Source organism: Caretta caretta, chromosome 1 (assembly GCF_965140235.1).
Source record: "Caretta caretta isolate rCarCar2 chromosome 1, rCarCar1.hap1, whole genome shotgun sequence".
NCBI classification, from domain to species: Eukaryota; Metazoa; Chordata; order Testudines; family Cheloniidae; genus Caretta; species Caretta caretta.
Window position 1 is genome coordinate 231,421,668 of NC_134206.1, and position 17,647 is coordinate 231,439,314.

The 17,647-nt window shown below is 39.0% G+C and overlaps 1 protein-coding gene across 5 annotated transcripts in view; it reads left to right on the plus strand.

Moving 5' to 3' along the window:
• PACSIN2 (protein kinase C and casein kinase substrate in neurons 2) overlaps positions 1 to 17,647 on the plus strand; it is a 127,767-nt gene that overhangs the window by 73,300 nt on the left and 36,820 nt on the right. For 3 of the 5 annotated variants that reach the window (XM_048825633.2, XM_048825641.2, XM_048825623.2), the window contains exon 2: positions 4,248 to 4,371. The exons of the other annotated variants lie outside the window; for them this stretch is intronic. In XM_048825633.2, the coding sequence (XP_048681590.1) occupies positions 4,312 to 4,371 (60 nt within the window). In that variant the 5' untranslated portion in view covers positions 4,248 to 4,311. The remainder of the gene's footprint in view (positions 1 to 4,247; positions 4,372 to 17,647) is intronic. 5 annotated transcript variants of the gene reach the window in all.

Consider the following 17,647-nt stretch of genomic DNA (forward strand, 5'->3'; position numbering starts at 1 on the left):
GCGAGGTGTTTACAATGGTCATAACTGCTGCGGTGAGCTGAATAGGCTCCATGCTTGCCGTGCTATGGCGTCTGCTCAGGCAATCCAGGGAAAAGGGCGTGAAATGGTTGTGTGCTGTTGCTTTCACGGAGGGAGGAAGGGTTGACTGACGACATTTACCCATAACCACCTGCGACAAATTTTTGGCCCCATCAGGCATTGGGAGTTCAGCACAGAATTCCAGTGGGCAGCGGGGACTGTGGGATAGCTACCCACAGTGAACCGCTCGGAATGCCGACGCTTGCCACGGTACTGTGGATGCACACTGCCGAATAAATGTGCTGAGTGTGGACACATGCACTCGACTTTATACAATCCCAAAAATTGAATTCTGTAAAATCTGAGCACTTTCGTAGTGTAGACATGGCCTTATGGTACCTATAGACTCCAGTGAGTTAGATATTGTTCTGTGAATCAGTTGAATTATTTCAACTATCTTTTTGTTTTTGCTTGGGATTATCTGCATCTTTGCTGAATCCCTACTTTAACTCCTTCTGTGCACTACATGGCCACCACCTTTTTCATGTGAATGTGGAATAGGGTTTCCAGCCCTCCAGGATTGCCCTGGAGTTTCCAGAAATTACAGATTAACCTTTAATTAGAGATTGTCATGTGATGAAACCTCCAAGAATATCTCCAACCAAAATTGGCAACCCTAATGTGGGGAAAAAACTTGAGTTCAAAGTGCAGCATTTCTAGCTCCAGAGGCAGTGGTTGATCATACAACAATTACTTTAATTGTGGTATTCATTCAAGAGAATTTGCTAAAGGCTAGTGACTAAGGGCTAGTCTACATTGGCAATGCTAAAGCACTGCCCTGGCAGCACTTTAACATGGCTTGTGTGGTCACAGCAGAGTGCTGGGAGAGAGCTCTCACAGCGCTCTAAAAAAACCACCTCCATGAGAGGCATAGATACCAGCGCTGGGAGTACAGCTGAGTGAGTGAGAAGGTTGTAGTGCTGTAAATTGCCAGTGTAGATGAGCCCTTAATGTTTTAGAAAGAAACAGTACTGTTAAAGTCAGTTGTCTGGTATCCTACAAAATCCTTGCACAGAACTTTACAAACAAAACTATCCTGCTCAGGGAACATGCATCATGCATTCCCCTCCCTTCAGCTTTTATCTGGAACGTGAAGGATCAGCAAAGCCACTAAAGAGATATGGACCTTTTTTAGTTTTAGTGATGAGTATTTTGTAAAACATTGTGTTGTGCTAAGTAGCAAAAGAGCACACACTGTAATATGGTAAAATGTATCACAAATGCAGTCAAAAGCAACAGTGTGCAGGATTTTCAGCTGCTAGGGGAATTAACAATTGTTTCTCTCTCAAGATTGGTTTTTCACATGGTACATACAAATTTTGGCCTAGAAGCATTAGAAAATGGTGTGTGTGTTAGTTAAAGATTGTACATTTTATCCCACTCTTATGTTGCTGCTGCTTAGACTGTGAGCTCTTCATGTATGTCTTGTAGGCACTACCTAACACGTGGGTGCTACTGAATGCTATACATTTTATTATATCTTTTGTTTGGTGGCAGTTTCCGCCAAAAAAAAAAAATGGGTGTATTAATAAAGGACAACTCCTTTACACACAGGAAAGTAAAGATTTTTGAAAAACTATTAAACCAACTACACTGGGATATTGGTCCTTCTTGAAGTGACCGGAGAGTAGGAAACTTCTGATTTTATATCTACTACACGTGTATTTAACTCAACTATCCAGATTATTTTATTTAGGAAACCAAATAAAACCTCCTTATCACTTAAATTTGTAAGATCACATTTTCCTTCTCATGTCATTGTATCTTTTTTTGTCTCGAGGGTAGAGAGGAGGCTCTCTTTTCATTTTTGATGTCTTGTGGGTAACGTACTTTTTTTTTTTTTTTTAAACCTCCTTCTCTTGGGTCTAGAATCTTCTAGTTGAAAATTTCAGTAATGGCTCAGGCATGTTCTCCTCTTCTATCCCAACATGTTTTGTGGCCTTGAATAGGGCAGATGAGATTTATAAATATAAATAGATACATCTTATAAATAGAACATCTTATTGCTGAAAAACTGTTATATACTTTGTCTTTCAGATTAAAGGTATCTGACTTTTGAAATTAATAAAATATTTGAAAGGGAGGGAGGGAGGGAGAAGCTTGCAGGTGGAGTAATGAAGGAATCTGTGCTTATAGCCACCCGAAAAAGCTTGATCCTTGTGACCTGTATAAAATTGTTTAACCATTAACAGGTTTGGTACTGTAATCTTATAACAAGAAATTACATTTTTCCATAACTAGTTAATACATGCTTAAAAAATTACTGAAATTTATATTCTGTATAAATTTATGTTCTGATGGGGTTCAACAATTTTCTGATCTCCAGTGAACTCAGTCAGTTAGGTACGCTTACTGAAAAAAGGTCTCTTAACAGTAGTCCTTATACAATTGTCCATTTTCTTGTCTTTATTTGTCACTCTTAGATATAAGAACTTGTTGGATGAGCACTATAGGGAATACAGCATTACTGTCTGATGACAGCTGCTGCTCTTTTAACAATGTTTTTGCCATGTATGAGAAGGTAGCCTAGGTTCAACATCTCCAGCCATCGGTTCCTTTATAAATGTGAAATATTTGTTTAAAATCCTCAAAAGTATTCATATAAAACCACTCAATCAATCCTTTGGTATCAGGATTTAAACCTGAAATTTCCTTGAATGTGAAAAAGCATTAATTGCTTAGCGGCAGGAATTCTGTCAGGCTAAATTTCATTTGCTGTTCTGTGCTAGTTGGGAATTGCTTTATATTTATGGGTGCTGTATCTGTTTATGGATTTAGCTGGAGAAGCACCTACTTGCTAGGGTAGAAAGGGTTAATGAGCCAACATTTAATCTTGGGAAACCTGGCCTGGAAACTTGGCTAACTAGGTCACAAGTAGGTCATTTCCTTGACCCACTTGCCAGTGTGACTTCCTTGGGGCTGTAATGGGTCATCTAGCTGTATGAGAAAACAATCCTTTCTCTCCATCCTTTTTGTAAATGAGAACAGAACGTTAAGATTCAGAAACTGAAATTATTGAGCTGTAATTTGTCTACAAAATTTAATTTAGATAAGATTTTTGAGTATAACTTCTATTGCTATTGTGAATTAATTATGGAGTCTGAGTTTATGCTTAGTTTACTGTTCTGTGTCCTCCCTAGTTTTTTGTTAGTCAAGAGAGCCTTGCTAGCTAGATTGAAGTTGTATTAACATCCAGGCAAGCAGTGTTCAAATAAAACTCTGGGTCGAAACACTGAAATTCTTATGTACAAACCAACTATAGCGCCTGCCGTACAGCAGTGGAAAGACTAAAATGGCACATTATGTATGTTGGGGCTGATGTGGAGGGATGTTGAGTGTTTAGTAAGACTTTGTGTACAAACACAAAGTCTTACTAAACACTCAACATTAAACCACTACAATGGCAGCTGTACTGCAGAAGTTCAGTGTCAACACTACATACAGCAACGGGAGGAGTTCTTCTGTTGCTGTAGTTAATCTACCTCCCTGAGAGGCAGTAGCTAGCTTGACAGAAGAATTCTTCCATCAACCTAGGGCTATCTACATCAGGACTTGGGTCGGCTTAACTAAGGGCATGTCTGCACTTACCAGTAGATCAGCACTGCTGCAATCGATGCAGTGAGTGTTGATTTGGTGAAGATGTGCTAAATAGATGGGAGAGCACTCTCCCATTGATTTGTGTAATCCACCTTCCCTAGAAGCGTAAGGGAAGTTGACAGGGGATGCTCGCCTGTTGACACAGCACAGTGTAGCCACTGCGGTAAGTGGATCTAACTACATTGACTTCAGTTACATTATTTACATAACTGAAGTTGTATAAGTTAGATTGATTTACTATGGTAGTGTAGACCGGCCCTGTGTAACTAAGTGGTGTGGATTTTTCATATACATGAGTGACATTGCTGGGTTGACTTAACTTTTTAGTGTAGACATGGTTTTCGTAATATATGTAGATGTGTCAAACATGTAATACTTAGTTTGCTGTTGCTGGAAGTAAGGATATAAGTAAGCAGTAATTGATCATATATTGGTTTGGAGGGGGTATTGACAATTTTCCCGTAACATTTAACTTTTAGACTAAAAGTCTATGAAAGAAATGGATACTCAAAATCATAGCGAATTATGGGTAAATTTAATGTTTACTAATGTTTTCTTTGTCCTTCCTACAGATTTTTTGAAGATCTGGTGCTGATAATAGAACACTGAACACTTGCAAGCTCTCCAAACATAGAAATGTCTGGATCATATGATGATTCTGTTGGAGTAGAGGTTTCTAGTGATAGCTTCTGGGAGGTAACCTGAACACTCTTATTATAAGATACCGTGTTTCCTTTTAATTCTCACCTCTTCCATAGATTACTATGATTTCTATGCACATATGGAGTTACAGGCAACTAAAGATAAATAAAATGTGTGATTATTTTGAAGTTTAGAAGTAGCCTTTGGGATAGCAGTGACCTTTCATTTTTGGCTCAGTTCTGTCAAGTTAAAAGTTTATAAACTGAAAATGCTGACACACAAGATCACAAATGCCATCAATTTTAATAGGATATGGGATTCAGTGTACATTTTTATAATTTTTCTGCCCTGTTAGGAAGTCTGTGTAAAATACTTTCTTCTGTAGCTAGAGATTGACAAAACCTAAGGAGTATACTTAAAAGCTAATGTAACTAGGTCTTTAGCAGTAAAAATAATTGTATTAAAAAGATTTACTGAATATATTGATCTTCATAAAATAGAAATTTTAATGTTATAAAATTTTAAAATTAAGAGTAAGAAACAATATGTTAGAATGAGATCTTTGGAATAATGTTGAAGTAAGCTCAATGTTCTAGGGTGCAAGTACTTATTTTGTGACTGGTACTTGTGGGTCTGATCTATGGCAAAGCAGAGACAAATGGGTGAGGGAAGATGTTCAAATATTTCCATAATAACTGGGGTCTTGCACTATCAGATTAATTGGTTTGTTTTGGCCTGATCTCCCATCAGGCAGCTGATGATTTAGATGCTTGATTTACAAGTAGGCTTGGCAAAATTAGATTTTTGTCTTTTTTAATCTTAATGGATAATATCAATGTTGATTTTTAAGCTTTTCTTATTTTTATTGATTTAAATTTTCACTGTTGTACAAAATTATGGGTTTTAAGCATTTTCCCCCATTTTGATCGATTTAAATGTTCATAGTTGCAGGAAATTATGGGGGGGCCAGACAGTAAGTTAATGACAGTAGACATTGAGATTAAAAAATTAAAGCTTTGTAACTGTTTAACACACAAATTAGTAACATCACATGTCAAAAATATACAAAGTAAATATCCTTAACTCAAACTCTAAAGAAGTTCTCAAAGAGCATTTTTCTTTGTCTGTAAATTTCTATTATTTTTGATGGATATATTTTTTTCATCAGTTTGTGTGTGTACAGTGATGTTTACTAACACTTACTGATCAAAAAATCTAATCCTTCTAAGCCTATATACAAGCAAGAGTTATTACATTTTGATTCTGGTTTCTCATTAATCTTGGATAAGATATCAAGGAAATGCTTAGTTTGACCAGTTAAGGTTTCTATTGGACAACAATCAAACCAGCTGCTGTATAGTTTCTTGGAAGACTTCTGTGGTTGAAATGCCTCACTCACTCTTGGAGAGATTCTGGATACCACAGCATAAAATCTTGAATGGGCTTTTTGTCTATTTTAGGAAGTTCTAGTCCAGTATTTTCTTCTCAAGGAATATCTGCTTTGCAATAAAAATTTGCTACTTCAGTACAATGGATCTACTCTTATTTACAGCTCCTTTTGAGGCAGAAACCAGACTTGTCAATCAAAGTAGGCTGGGACTGGCCACTGCCCTGAAGACCTGACCAGACAGCACAAACTGCCTCCGACAATTGTAGGAAGGCAGTACCAGACCTGCTCAGAGCAACAAGAAAATTGTTCAAGAGTATTTTCCTGTCCGCCAGCAGTTTATTAGGGTCATATAAAAAACCCCAAGTCTTTTTGTGGTGCTTCATTTGTCCAAACCTTTCTTTAGTGGACACTCGAGCAGAGTCAACAAGTGAGCAAAAAACCTCCCTCTTGAATTTTTCTTCTGAGCTTCCCATCACCTCATCTCTGCCCTCCTCACCAAACTGTCTCTTCTTTCGGTGAATGAGTTTTCTTGAAGACAGGCTCAACTCCTAAGTTTTCCACCATTTCTTTGGCAGCAGTGATGGCATCTTCAAATCCATTGTCTCTGTAGGCCACAGTGAAATCCAGGCAGCTTCTCATCAGAGTAGTAGTGGTCATGATGTCCATCAAATGTGTTTGTATTGCCTTGCTTACGGTGTTTACTTAGAACAGGATATCATGCCAAACCGCAACTGAGACTAGAAATTTGAAGTCAGGGATCTGGTTTGCCAGGCATTGAGCCTGGCATCAGATTCCGGCCTCAACCTTACTTGATTGCGCCAGCTCCATCAGGGCATCGTAAACCTCAGTCACTTGGTACCTCACTGCCCTTTCCCTGTCAGTACGATTCTCCAGCGAGTGTCACTTAGCAGCTTCACAGTCAGATTTATAACATTGCCGGTAAGAATCTTCTACCTGATAGTTGATGCTGAAAACAGGACGTATATCCTTTGCAGTACTCTGAAGAGAGAAACTCAATCTAAAAAAAGATGCTGCTGCCTCTGACACAACCAGGTTGAGGGAATGGCGGTCGCAAGGCACAAAGAAAGCTCTCGGATTCAGTGCAAGGGTCCTTGCCTGAACACCACTGTTTCTTCCTTTCATGTTCACACTGTTGTCATAGCCTTGGCCACAGCAGTCGTAACACTTTTTTTTATTTTATTCTCGTTCAAAACTTTACTGGAAAAGGCCTAACAGAACTGTGTATGAGAGTCATCCATAGACCAGAAAGAGAGAAAATGTTTCTTTACTTGGATACTGACAAATTTTACTGTAAATGACATCTTTTCACTGTGACTTTACGGACGGCACTCCTGACATTATACGGTGTATTACTTTGCTTTGCCAAGCCACAGCAATACGTTGTCAAGTGCCTTCCTTGCCATAAGGTCAGTAAATTCATTTTGAATTGTTTTGCTTCAGGAATGGTCCATAGCTTCTTTACAAACTACACAGTGTAGGTGGCGCCAGAACAGCCAGCAGCATGAATGCAGCCTGCTGCTGGCTATTCTGGTGCCACAGCGGCCTCTGGTGGGTAAAAGGCAGAACTGCAGCACTTGGGCACAGTGTATTTTCTGCAGGGAAAAAAATTGTGCATTCTCAGTGGCGCAGAATTGCCCAAGGAGTAATTTGAAGTTCATCATTGCACCCTGCCTGCAGAGCCAGGTTAGGACAGAGAGTGGGGCACACAGCGCTGCTGAGGGGGGGAGGAGGTGTCACAGTCTGGGGTTCAGAATGGCTAGCAGGGGGATGACTGGGACGTGGGCTCAGGATCTAGTGGGGTGACATCATTGAGCTGGGGCTGAACGGGAGTGGGGGCTGCAGGGCCACATGGGAATGGGGGGAGGAGGCAGGAGAGAGACATGCGTGGTGTAGGGACACACGGGGACAGCGGCAGATGTTCCTGACTGAATAGGAGAGGCTTGGGGTCAGCCAGGGTCTGAATGGGGGAGGATCCCCAATTCCCTAACAATCTCTCCCGCCACCCTCCCCCCAAAAAACCCATTCCGTACTTCTCCCACCCGCATCCACCGACCCTCCAGGTTCACTCCAGGCTTCTTCCCTCTTCCTCAGCTTCTCCATTACCCCTAACTCCCCCAAGCCTTTTGTCTTGCTTCTGACAGGTACAGGAATAATGTTTCTGTGTTGTTGTTTAAATTAATTACTCAAAATTCTGTATTAATACTCTTAGTAAGGAATCTATTTGTCCAAAAGAAATTACCAGAATCTTTTTTGGTCTGTATTGTTACAGGCATATTTGCTTACAGGTATTTTGAAATAAATTACCAAAATAATTGAAACTGATGTGATTATATTGTGTTATTTTGACAAATATATGCAGAATTTTTAATTTTTTGGCACAGAATTCCCCCAGGAGTAATATTTGAAAAAAGTGATAGTGTGCAGTGTCACATAACAATGGTAAAGAATCAGTCATTTTCTCTTAACACGGAGAAAGGAACTTTATTAGAATAAAGAAATCCGTATCCCTAAAGCTGTGCTCTCTCTTGCTCTGTAGATCTTCTGCTTAGATTCTTCCCCAATATCTCCTTGCCTTGCAACTTGCTATAGATTTAAGAGAACCTAATCTATTTTACCATTATTCATTTATGCACAATCTACTTGCAGCACCTGCTTTTTATTTTAAACTATGTTTCAGTGTATATTCTAGCTTCTGATAAGTTCAAGCAAGACTATAGCTAATCAGTGAATAATTAAGCCATATAGCAATCAGTGCCACCATTTTGGTATTATGTGCCATCGGGATTCAAAGCTTTTGCTTTTCAGCATTTGGAGGCAATATGTTTCTGTGGAAAAGCTTGATTAAAAGAGTAATGCAAGAATTCTTCATTGAGATCTCAGGAGCAAATGAGAATTTAGCAAGGCTTCTGCTGTGAATAGAATATGAATCAAAACTATCTGATATATTTAATTGTGCAAATCCTCTTAGATGTTTTTTCTCTAGAGAAACTGAACATAACATAGGAACAGCCATACTGGGTCAGACCAATGGTCCATGTAACCCAGTAGCTTGTCTTCTGACAGTGGCCAGGGCCAGATATTTCAGAGGGAATTAACTGAACAGGGCAATTTTGAGTGATCTATCCCATGTTGTCCAATCCCAGATTCTGGCAGTTGGAGGTGTAGGAATACCTGAAGCTTGAGATTGCATACCTGACCAACTTGTCTAATAGCCATTGATGGACTTATCCTCTCTGAACTTGCCTAATACTTTTTTTGAACTCAGTTATACTTTCAGGCTCTACAACATCACCTGGCAATGAATTCCACTGGTGGACTGTGTGCCTGCTACCTATTAATTTCATTAGGTGACCCCTGGTTTTTGCAGAGAGAGGTTTTATAACACTTCCCTGTTTACTTTCTTTCTACCATTCATGATTTTGTAGACCTCTGTCCTATCACCTTTAGTTGTCTTTTCTAAACTGAAAAGTCCCCGTAATTTTAATCTCTCCTCATATGGAAGCTGTTCCATACCCATAATCATTTTTGTTGCCTTTCGCTGTAGCTTTTCTAATTCTAATATATCTTTTTTGAGATGGGGCGACCAGAACTGCACATAGTATTCAAGGTGTGGGTGTACCATGGATTTATATAGCAGCATTATGATATTTACTGTTTTACTATCCATCCCTTTCCCAAGGATTCCCAACGTTAGTGTTTTTTAATGCCATTGCACATTGAGTGGATGGTTTCAGAGAATTATCTGGAATGACTCCAAGACTTTTCATGAGTGATACCAGCTAATTTAGATCCCATCATTTTGTATGTATAGTTGGTATTATGTTTTTCAATATTCATTACTTTGCATTTATCAACATGGAATTTCATCTGCCATTTTGTTGCCCAATCACCCAGTTTTGAGAGATCCCTTTGTAACTCTTTAGTCTGCTTTAGACTTACCTATCTTGAGTAATTTTGTATTGTCTGTAAATGTTGCCATCTCACTGTGTACCCCCTTTTCCAGATCATTTATGAATATTTTGAACAGCACAGGTCCCAATACAGATCCTTGCAGGACCCCCATGATTTAACTCTCTCCATTTGGAAAACTGATCACTTATTCCTACCCTTTGTTTCTGTTTTTTTAATCAGGTATTGACCCATGAGAAGAGCTTCCTTCCTATCCCATGTTTGCTTACTTTGCTTAGGAGCCTTTGGTGATGGACATTATCAAAGGTTTTCAGAAAATCCAAGTATGCTATATCTACTGGATCACCCTTGTCTACGTGTTTGACGCAATCAAAGAATTTTAAAAATTTAGGTTGGTGAGGCATAGTTTCCCTTTGCAAAAGCCATGTTGACTCTTCCCCAACAAATCATGTTCATCTATGTGTCTGATGATTGTGTTTTTTATTATACTTTCAACCAATTTGCCTGGTACTGAAGTTAGGCTTACCAGCCTTTAATTGCCAGAATTGTCTCTAGAGCCTTTTAAAAAAATCAGTGTTACATTAGTGATCCATCAGTCATCTGGCACAGAGGCTCATTTACGTGATGATAGGTTACATACCACTCTTAATAGTTCTGAAATATCATATTTGAGTTCCCTCCATCTGGTTCTGGTGACTTGCTGTAGTTTAATTTACCAGTTTGTTCGACAACCTCCTCTGTTGGCACCTCAGTTTGGGATAGTTCTTGAGATTTGTCACCTGAAAAGAATGGTTTTGGTGTAGGGCTCTCCCCAACATCCTCTACAGTGAAGACTGAAACAAAGGGTTCATTTAGTGTCTCCAAAACGGCCATGTCTTCCTGGAGTGATCCTTTAGCAGTATAGGTCCCACTGACTGTCAGGTTTTCTGACAAATTTCTGACTAGTCTGGCTTCCTGACTAATTTACTGTTAGTTTTTTGTGTCTTTAGCTATTGGCTCTTCAAATTCTTTCTTGGCCTTCCTAATTATACTTTTACCCTTGACTTGCCTGAGTTTATGATCCTTTCTGTTTTTCTTACTAGGATTTGACTTCCAGTTTTTAAAGGATGCCTTTTCACATCAAACGGCTTTTTATTCTGTTATTTAGCCATGATAGCATTTTTTTTGGCTCTCCTACTGTTCTTTAATTTGGGGTATCCATGTAGTTTGAGCCTCTATTATGGTGTTTTTAAATAGTCTCCATGCAGTTTGCAGGCATTTCACCCTTATGACTGTTCCTTTTAATTTCCATTTAACTGACTTACTCATTTTTGTAAAGTTCCCCTTTTTGAAGTTAAATGCTATTGTGGTGGGTTTCTTTGGCATTTTTCCCTACAAATATGTTAAATTTAATTGCATTATAGTCACTATTACTGAGTGATTCAGCTATAGTTAGTTACCTCTTGCACCAGATCCTGTGACCCACTTAGAACTAAATCAAGACCTGGGTCTCTGCTTGTGGGTTCCAGGACAAGCTGCTCCATTGATGACGTCTAGAAATTTTATCTCTGCGTACCTTCTGAGGTGGGTACTATTACCCATCAATATGAGGATAGTTGAAATGCTCCATAATTATTGTGATTTCTGCCTTTGTAGCCTCTCTACCACCTTGAGCATTTTACAATCACTGTCACCATCCTGGTCAAGTGGTTGGTAGTATAGTCCTTACTGCTATATTCTTATTGTTCAAGCATAGAATCTCTATCTGTAGAGATTCCATGGTACAGTTTTTGATTCATTTAAGATTTTTATTTTTTGACACTCTGCTTTCTTTCACATACAGTGCCACTCCCCTACTAGTGCAATCTACTGTAATTCCAATATTGTAGAACCTCAGAGTTACAAACACCTCAGGAATGGAGGTTGTTTATAACTTTGAAATGTTCATCACTCTGAACAAAATGTTATAGTTCTTTCAAAAGTTTACAACTGTACATTGATTTTCTACAGCTTTGAAACTTTACAGAAGAAAAATGCTGCTTTCCCTTATCTTTTTTTAGTAGTTTATGTTTAACATTGTACTGTACTGTATTTGTTTTGTTTGTTTGTTTCTTTCTGCTGCTGCCTGATTGTACACTTCCGATTCCAAATGAGCTGTGTGGTCAGCTGGTTAGTTTGTAACTCTGAAGGTCTACTGTATATTTTGTACTGTGGTGGTGTTATGTCCCATTGATTCTTCTCATTCCACCCAGTTTCCTTGTTGCCTTTTATATCCATATCCTCATTTAATGCCAGACACTCTAGTTCACCCGTCTTAGTATTTAGACTTATAGCATTTGTGTATGAGGACTTGTACATTTCGTCAATCAGTTGCTTGCTTGCATGTGTTATATTTAAATGGGGCTCTTTTTCATTTGACTGTTTCTCTTCAGTTCCTACCTGTACTTTATCAACTTCTATCCTCTCCTCTTTACTAGGATATAGAGAATCACTGTTAATAGATCCTCCCTTAAGAGATGTCTCTGTTCAAACCCTGTGCTCCTCTGCACCTGTCAGCTTTCCTCCATCCCTTTGTTTAAAAATCCTCTACACATTTTTTTAATTTTACATGCCAACAGTCTGGCTCCATTTTGCTTTAGGTGAAGCCCATCCTTCCTGTAGAGGCTTCTCCTTTCCCGAAAGGTTCTCCAGTTCCTAATGAACCAAACCCTTTCTTCCTTTCACCATCATCTCATCCACTCATTGAGACCATGCAGTTTTGCCTGTCTAACTGGCCTGGCATGTGAAACTGGAAGCATTTCAGAAAATGCTACCATGGAGGTCCTGGGCTTTAATTACATACCTAACAGCCTAAATTTGGTCTCCAGGACCCTTCTGATACCTTTCCCTATTCTCTATTGAAATGATATACAGAAACTAATACAGATTAAGTAAAACTTAATTTCAGCCATTTGGATGCTTACTTCTCCTGGAGTAGATTAATATTTCTGGAACAAAACGGTTTCTGTGTAGTTGAATTTTAAAACTAAAAGCTGCTCCTTATTTAATATTTTCTGAACTAGTTATTGTAACTGATCTTGGTAGCCTCATGGTCTAGTTATATTTGTGGCTGCATTAAATGAGCAAATAATTACAGTGACCAATACTGCTCTTTTTATCTGCATTTGGTCAGGCAGTTGCAACCTCTTTGGGATGCAGGTCTTCCTGCTGTGGTTTGTGCCTTTGTCATCTCTACAGTGCATTGCGTTCTGCATGGGCTAGATTTTACATCCATTTGGAGGCTGAGGCTAGCATGGAATATGGCAGCCTCTTTAAGGGGATTATGTGGTCTGTGATCTACACTGACTGCTTATTAGCTTCTAGATGTAGTTTGATTGGGAGGTTTGGGAAGTTGCAAAGCTACCTATTCTTCTTCCCTCCTACCACAATTGAGATAAGTGTAGGCGGTTGAGCTGGAACTCCCTTGACATAGCAGAGAGGCATCTTCTGGTAGTGCATTATTCTTGAAATCATTCCCTTGTGGTCCAAAATAGCCCGAATGTATTTACCTTGAGAGCATGCTACGAAGCACATTTTTTCCTTGAGCAGGCATTTAGGAAAGACTGAGGGAGCTGGGTGTGAAGATCTCTTGGGAATTTGGGTTTTTTAATAAATATGCTTAGGCTCACTGGGTGTGTCTGTCTGTGTGGGGGGTGTACTACTTGTTTTGCATTTTATAATTTTTATATTTAGTCTTTAACTGATGGTTAAAGGGTGCCCATAACCTAGGACTAATGTTCTCATAGGCTTAATAAATAATCATAGACTCTTATGGTGCCTCCTTTGGCAGGAAGTTGTTGCATGTGGTATTGCCTCTGTAAATTTGAACACTTTCTTGTATACCTTTCAAATTATTTTCTGGCTGCAAAATTTTTGTTCATGTTTTACTGTCATTTTTACTCGTGTTACGTTGCTACTGGAGGTCATGGATGCAAAGGTGAACACTGGCAAAATTAAGGTAAAGCAGTCTCCTTTGTGTGCAGTAGTAGGAGTAGCTGAGTCCTTTATTTTGCAGCTTTTTTGCCCTAAAAGGGTGAGGGCTGGTGCCAGGAGGCACCTGGAGAGAGCATGTGGTCCAGAGGGCGAGTGCAGCGCTAATGGGATTTCCTGGTTTTCTGGGGTGAGGGCTGGAACAAAGTTGTGTGTTAAGTAGTCAAAATGTGGGCTTCTTTGGCCCCTGGAAGGAAGTAGTCTGTATCGGACTGCTAGGTTCCTGGAGAGAGGCAGAGGTTCGAAATAGTTGCTGCTTGAGACAAAGCACTGGTTTCTTAGCCTCTTTTGCGGGAATCCCAGATATCTACGTGCGGTTTGTTCCTACTGCTGTTTAGGGGAACTGCACTGTTGTATATTTTGCAAATAAACAAATGACACTAAGAAAATACCTGACTCTAGTTTCTGAGATGTTTGCATCAAATGGGAAGCTGATACACAGGGCCCCAAATTTCTGCTGTTGCTTGGCAAAAGGGCAACACTACTATGAAAATCTGAGACTCTGAATATGCAGGGGAATAGGCAAATCTGCTTTTTCCTCAATCAGAAACAACTTCTTTCTATTAGCAGGTGCACTGACCTACCCATTAAAACTGAGAGTTTTCAGTCTTGGGAAATCTATAAATACCTTGTGCTTTGCAGACATGCTGTTGTCTTACCTATTTAGTTGTTTTATAAAGTTGTATGGAGATTGAAGATTCCCTGCAAGCATCAGTGAGCCTGAATAAGAGGAAATGTCTAAGGGGAAAAACATATGTTTTCTTATTAATTACAAAATTTTAAAAGTGAATTAATTTACTAAATTTTGTACTCATGATTAAGACCAGCAATTTAAATAATCATGATTGAAATCAATCCACCCTGACATAAATAATAGTCAGGTCTGCCAGAGCATAAAACCATGCTTCTTAAAAAGGACTGGCACTTGATGGCTGTCAAAATAGAAGCAGCACAGTTCAGAATTCTGCACATCTCTACACCCATGTTAAACAACTTCTGTGGAAATAAATATTTTGCTATTTGTGAGAGGAAGGTAGTTCAAGTCTCATTCATTGACAACTCTACTGGTGTTTTGGACTTCTGATTTTCAGCAGTCTTAAGTATTTTTTAAGAGAACCCCAACATAGTTTTATTAAAAAAAATAGGTGAGAAGTTGCACTAAATGATGACCCACAGACACAAGAAATTAGATATTTATTTTTTTTGTCTGAAAGTTAGCAGCCTTTTGCAATGTGTAAAAGCATCTCAGGATTTATTTTTATGAACCGTGGGAAGCATCCAGTGAAAAATTGCCTTTTTAGGCAAAATAGTTGTCTCAAATATCAAGCGGAAAAATAAAGAGAGATCATATCCCGGCAATTCTGGCAGAGATGTACAAAAATGTAGAAAACATTACCAGCTGGGATTCCTGCAGTTGGCAGAGACTGCTTACAACAGAAATTAAGATGAGAAGCATGTATTTGTTTTTTGGGAAATTAATATAACAATAAGTAATTAGTTTACTTTCTATAAATCAGTTGAGTTTACAAAACTTGTTAGTGTGCTCTCTAACTGAGCTTTGCTTGTCATTAAGAATTTGATAAGAGAAACATATTGTGCCTTGGCGTGAGGAGATAGATTTGATGAACTCCTTGAGGTCCCTTCCAGCTTTACATTTCTATGGTTTCAATAAATGTTCAGAGAGGTAATCAGTTTTCCCAGACCAAACTGATATTACTCAAATAAATTGGTTAGTCTCTAAGGTGCCACAAGTCCTCATTTTCTTTTTGCGAATACAGACTAACACGGCTGTTACTCCGAAACCTGATATTACTGTCAAACTGTTTCCTCCCTCTTTTCTAGGATTTATTCAGTTAGTTAAATTTCTCAACAACAATTAAAAAAATATCAGTGGCCAGCAAGCTGCACATTACCAGAAGAAAGGGTACAAAAGCCAGATAGCCACCTTACTTCTTTCTGTAATTTGTCTATTCCTCTATTATATTAGATATTCTGAAAGCAGTGTCAAGCCTCTGCCTTTCTGACACTGCTAGCAAAGCTGCCATATATTAAGATGACCCTTTTTGGTAGGGGAATGTCCTTTAGAACTAGAATTAGGTCTTGTCCACATGAACATGTAGTTCACAGCAAGCAAGGTATGAATCTACCCCATGCTAACATGCCACAGACCAACTATATTGTGGACCCTGCTGATGTGCAGTAACAATTTGTTAATGTACTTTGATCTAGTCCTCTTTGAAACTAGAGTAGGTCAAAGCGCATTAAGAAACTGTTACTGTGTGTCAGCAGGATCCACGTGACAGTTGGTCCACAGCAGGCTAGTGCTGGGTAGATTCACGTTAGCTTTTTACAAACTAGATGTTCAAATAGACAAGCCCTGTGAAACTCATTTAACTTACATGAAGGGTCAGTGACTCAGAACTGTGAAATTCTGTATCCCAAGTCAATCTGTGTCACTGTGTCCCTCTTGTGACTGTTGACTGGAGAATAAGCAAGACACTTATTTTCACTGTTATGCAGTGTACTCCTTCTATCAGGAGTCATAGCAGTAATAGTGCTCCCTATCTAAAAAGCTTATTACCTCCCAGGTTTCTTCAAGTAGATGCAGACTTGTATTCCAAGTAGTTGTGTGCGCACCCCGTGCACCGGAGCTGGAGACTTCTGCCTAGTGGTACTCATAGAGGGGCAACGCTCGAACCTGTAGCACTTCCCCTGGCTACATGAGATGGTGCCACCCCAACTCCTCTCAGTTCCTTCTCATTGCCCGATGGCTGGAGTTGGAGCTCTGTGTGGTGGTTGTTTTACAACCTCAGAATTTATCTTCTTAGCCTATGTTACCAGGGTCCTGGAGTGCCATGCTGAGATTGCTCAATTAGGGCAAACTGCAAAGAATGAGGCAGACAATCCCCAAAACTGGTGGTTATTGTGATACTTAGCTTTACCAAGCCAGCAACAAAACAGCTTCTACAATACCTTCTTGGTTACCCAGAAGCCAATAACACAGTTCCCTTAAAGCAACCCAGCCTGAGGCATCCTCCCAGACAGCCAAGTCAAATATGGTGAGGATTATTGAAAATCTTGTTAATCATATAAAAAGTTCTACCAGTTCCAAGGGATTGGATACATTACCCACCAAGTTAATGAATATTCCAGATCTTACCCAAATACACGCTTACAGCCAATTCTTATTAACTAAACTAAAATTTATTTTAAAAAGGAGGGAGTGTATTGGTTAAAAGATTATACATACAGACATGAATATAGTTCTTTGGTCAGTTTCATAGTAGAGATGGTGAGCTCTAGAGTTGCAAAGAGTTCTTTCAGAATTAGTCCATAGGTTGTCCAATTTTCAATAACAGGACTATCCAAAATGTAATTGGAGACCTCTGTCTTGTGGCTCAGACTTACCCTGATGAAGCATAAGCAGATTTGAGATGATGAAGGATCCGGTCCCAAGAGCCCTTTCTACAGTTTTGGGCATCCTCTTGACAGCACGCAGTCCTCAGGTGAACAATAGTGACTTTGAAGTAACCTGTTTCCTAAACATCACCGGTAATTAGCTGTATGGATTAACATAAGGCAATTGCCTATCTCCCACCATTTGCAGGTGATTTGATATATACTTCAAAGAGAAATTGAGACCGTGATATCACTACATTCACAGTTGATTTAAATGTTAATATCTCCTTTTGATCTCTGAATTAACAAAATACAGCGAGAGACAGGAACTGTTTGATTACGTTCTAACAATATATATGTAAAAACACAAAAACCCAAACACTATATGCTAATGTGTCTCTAAAGGTTGAATCTGGGTCAATTAGCTTGTAAGTTGCTTAACCCTTTCTGGCTGTGTCACAGCCTAATTTTATTGTACATAGTTAATAGTGTTAGAGTAAAAGTTATAGCATATAGTATAGTTAGGACCCTACCAAATTCATGTTTCATTATGGTCAATTTCACAGCCATAGGATTTGAAAATTGACAAATTTCACATTTTCA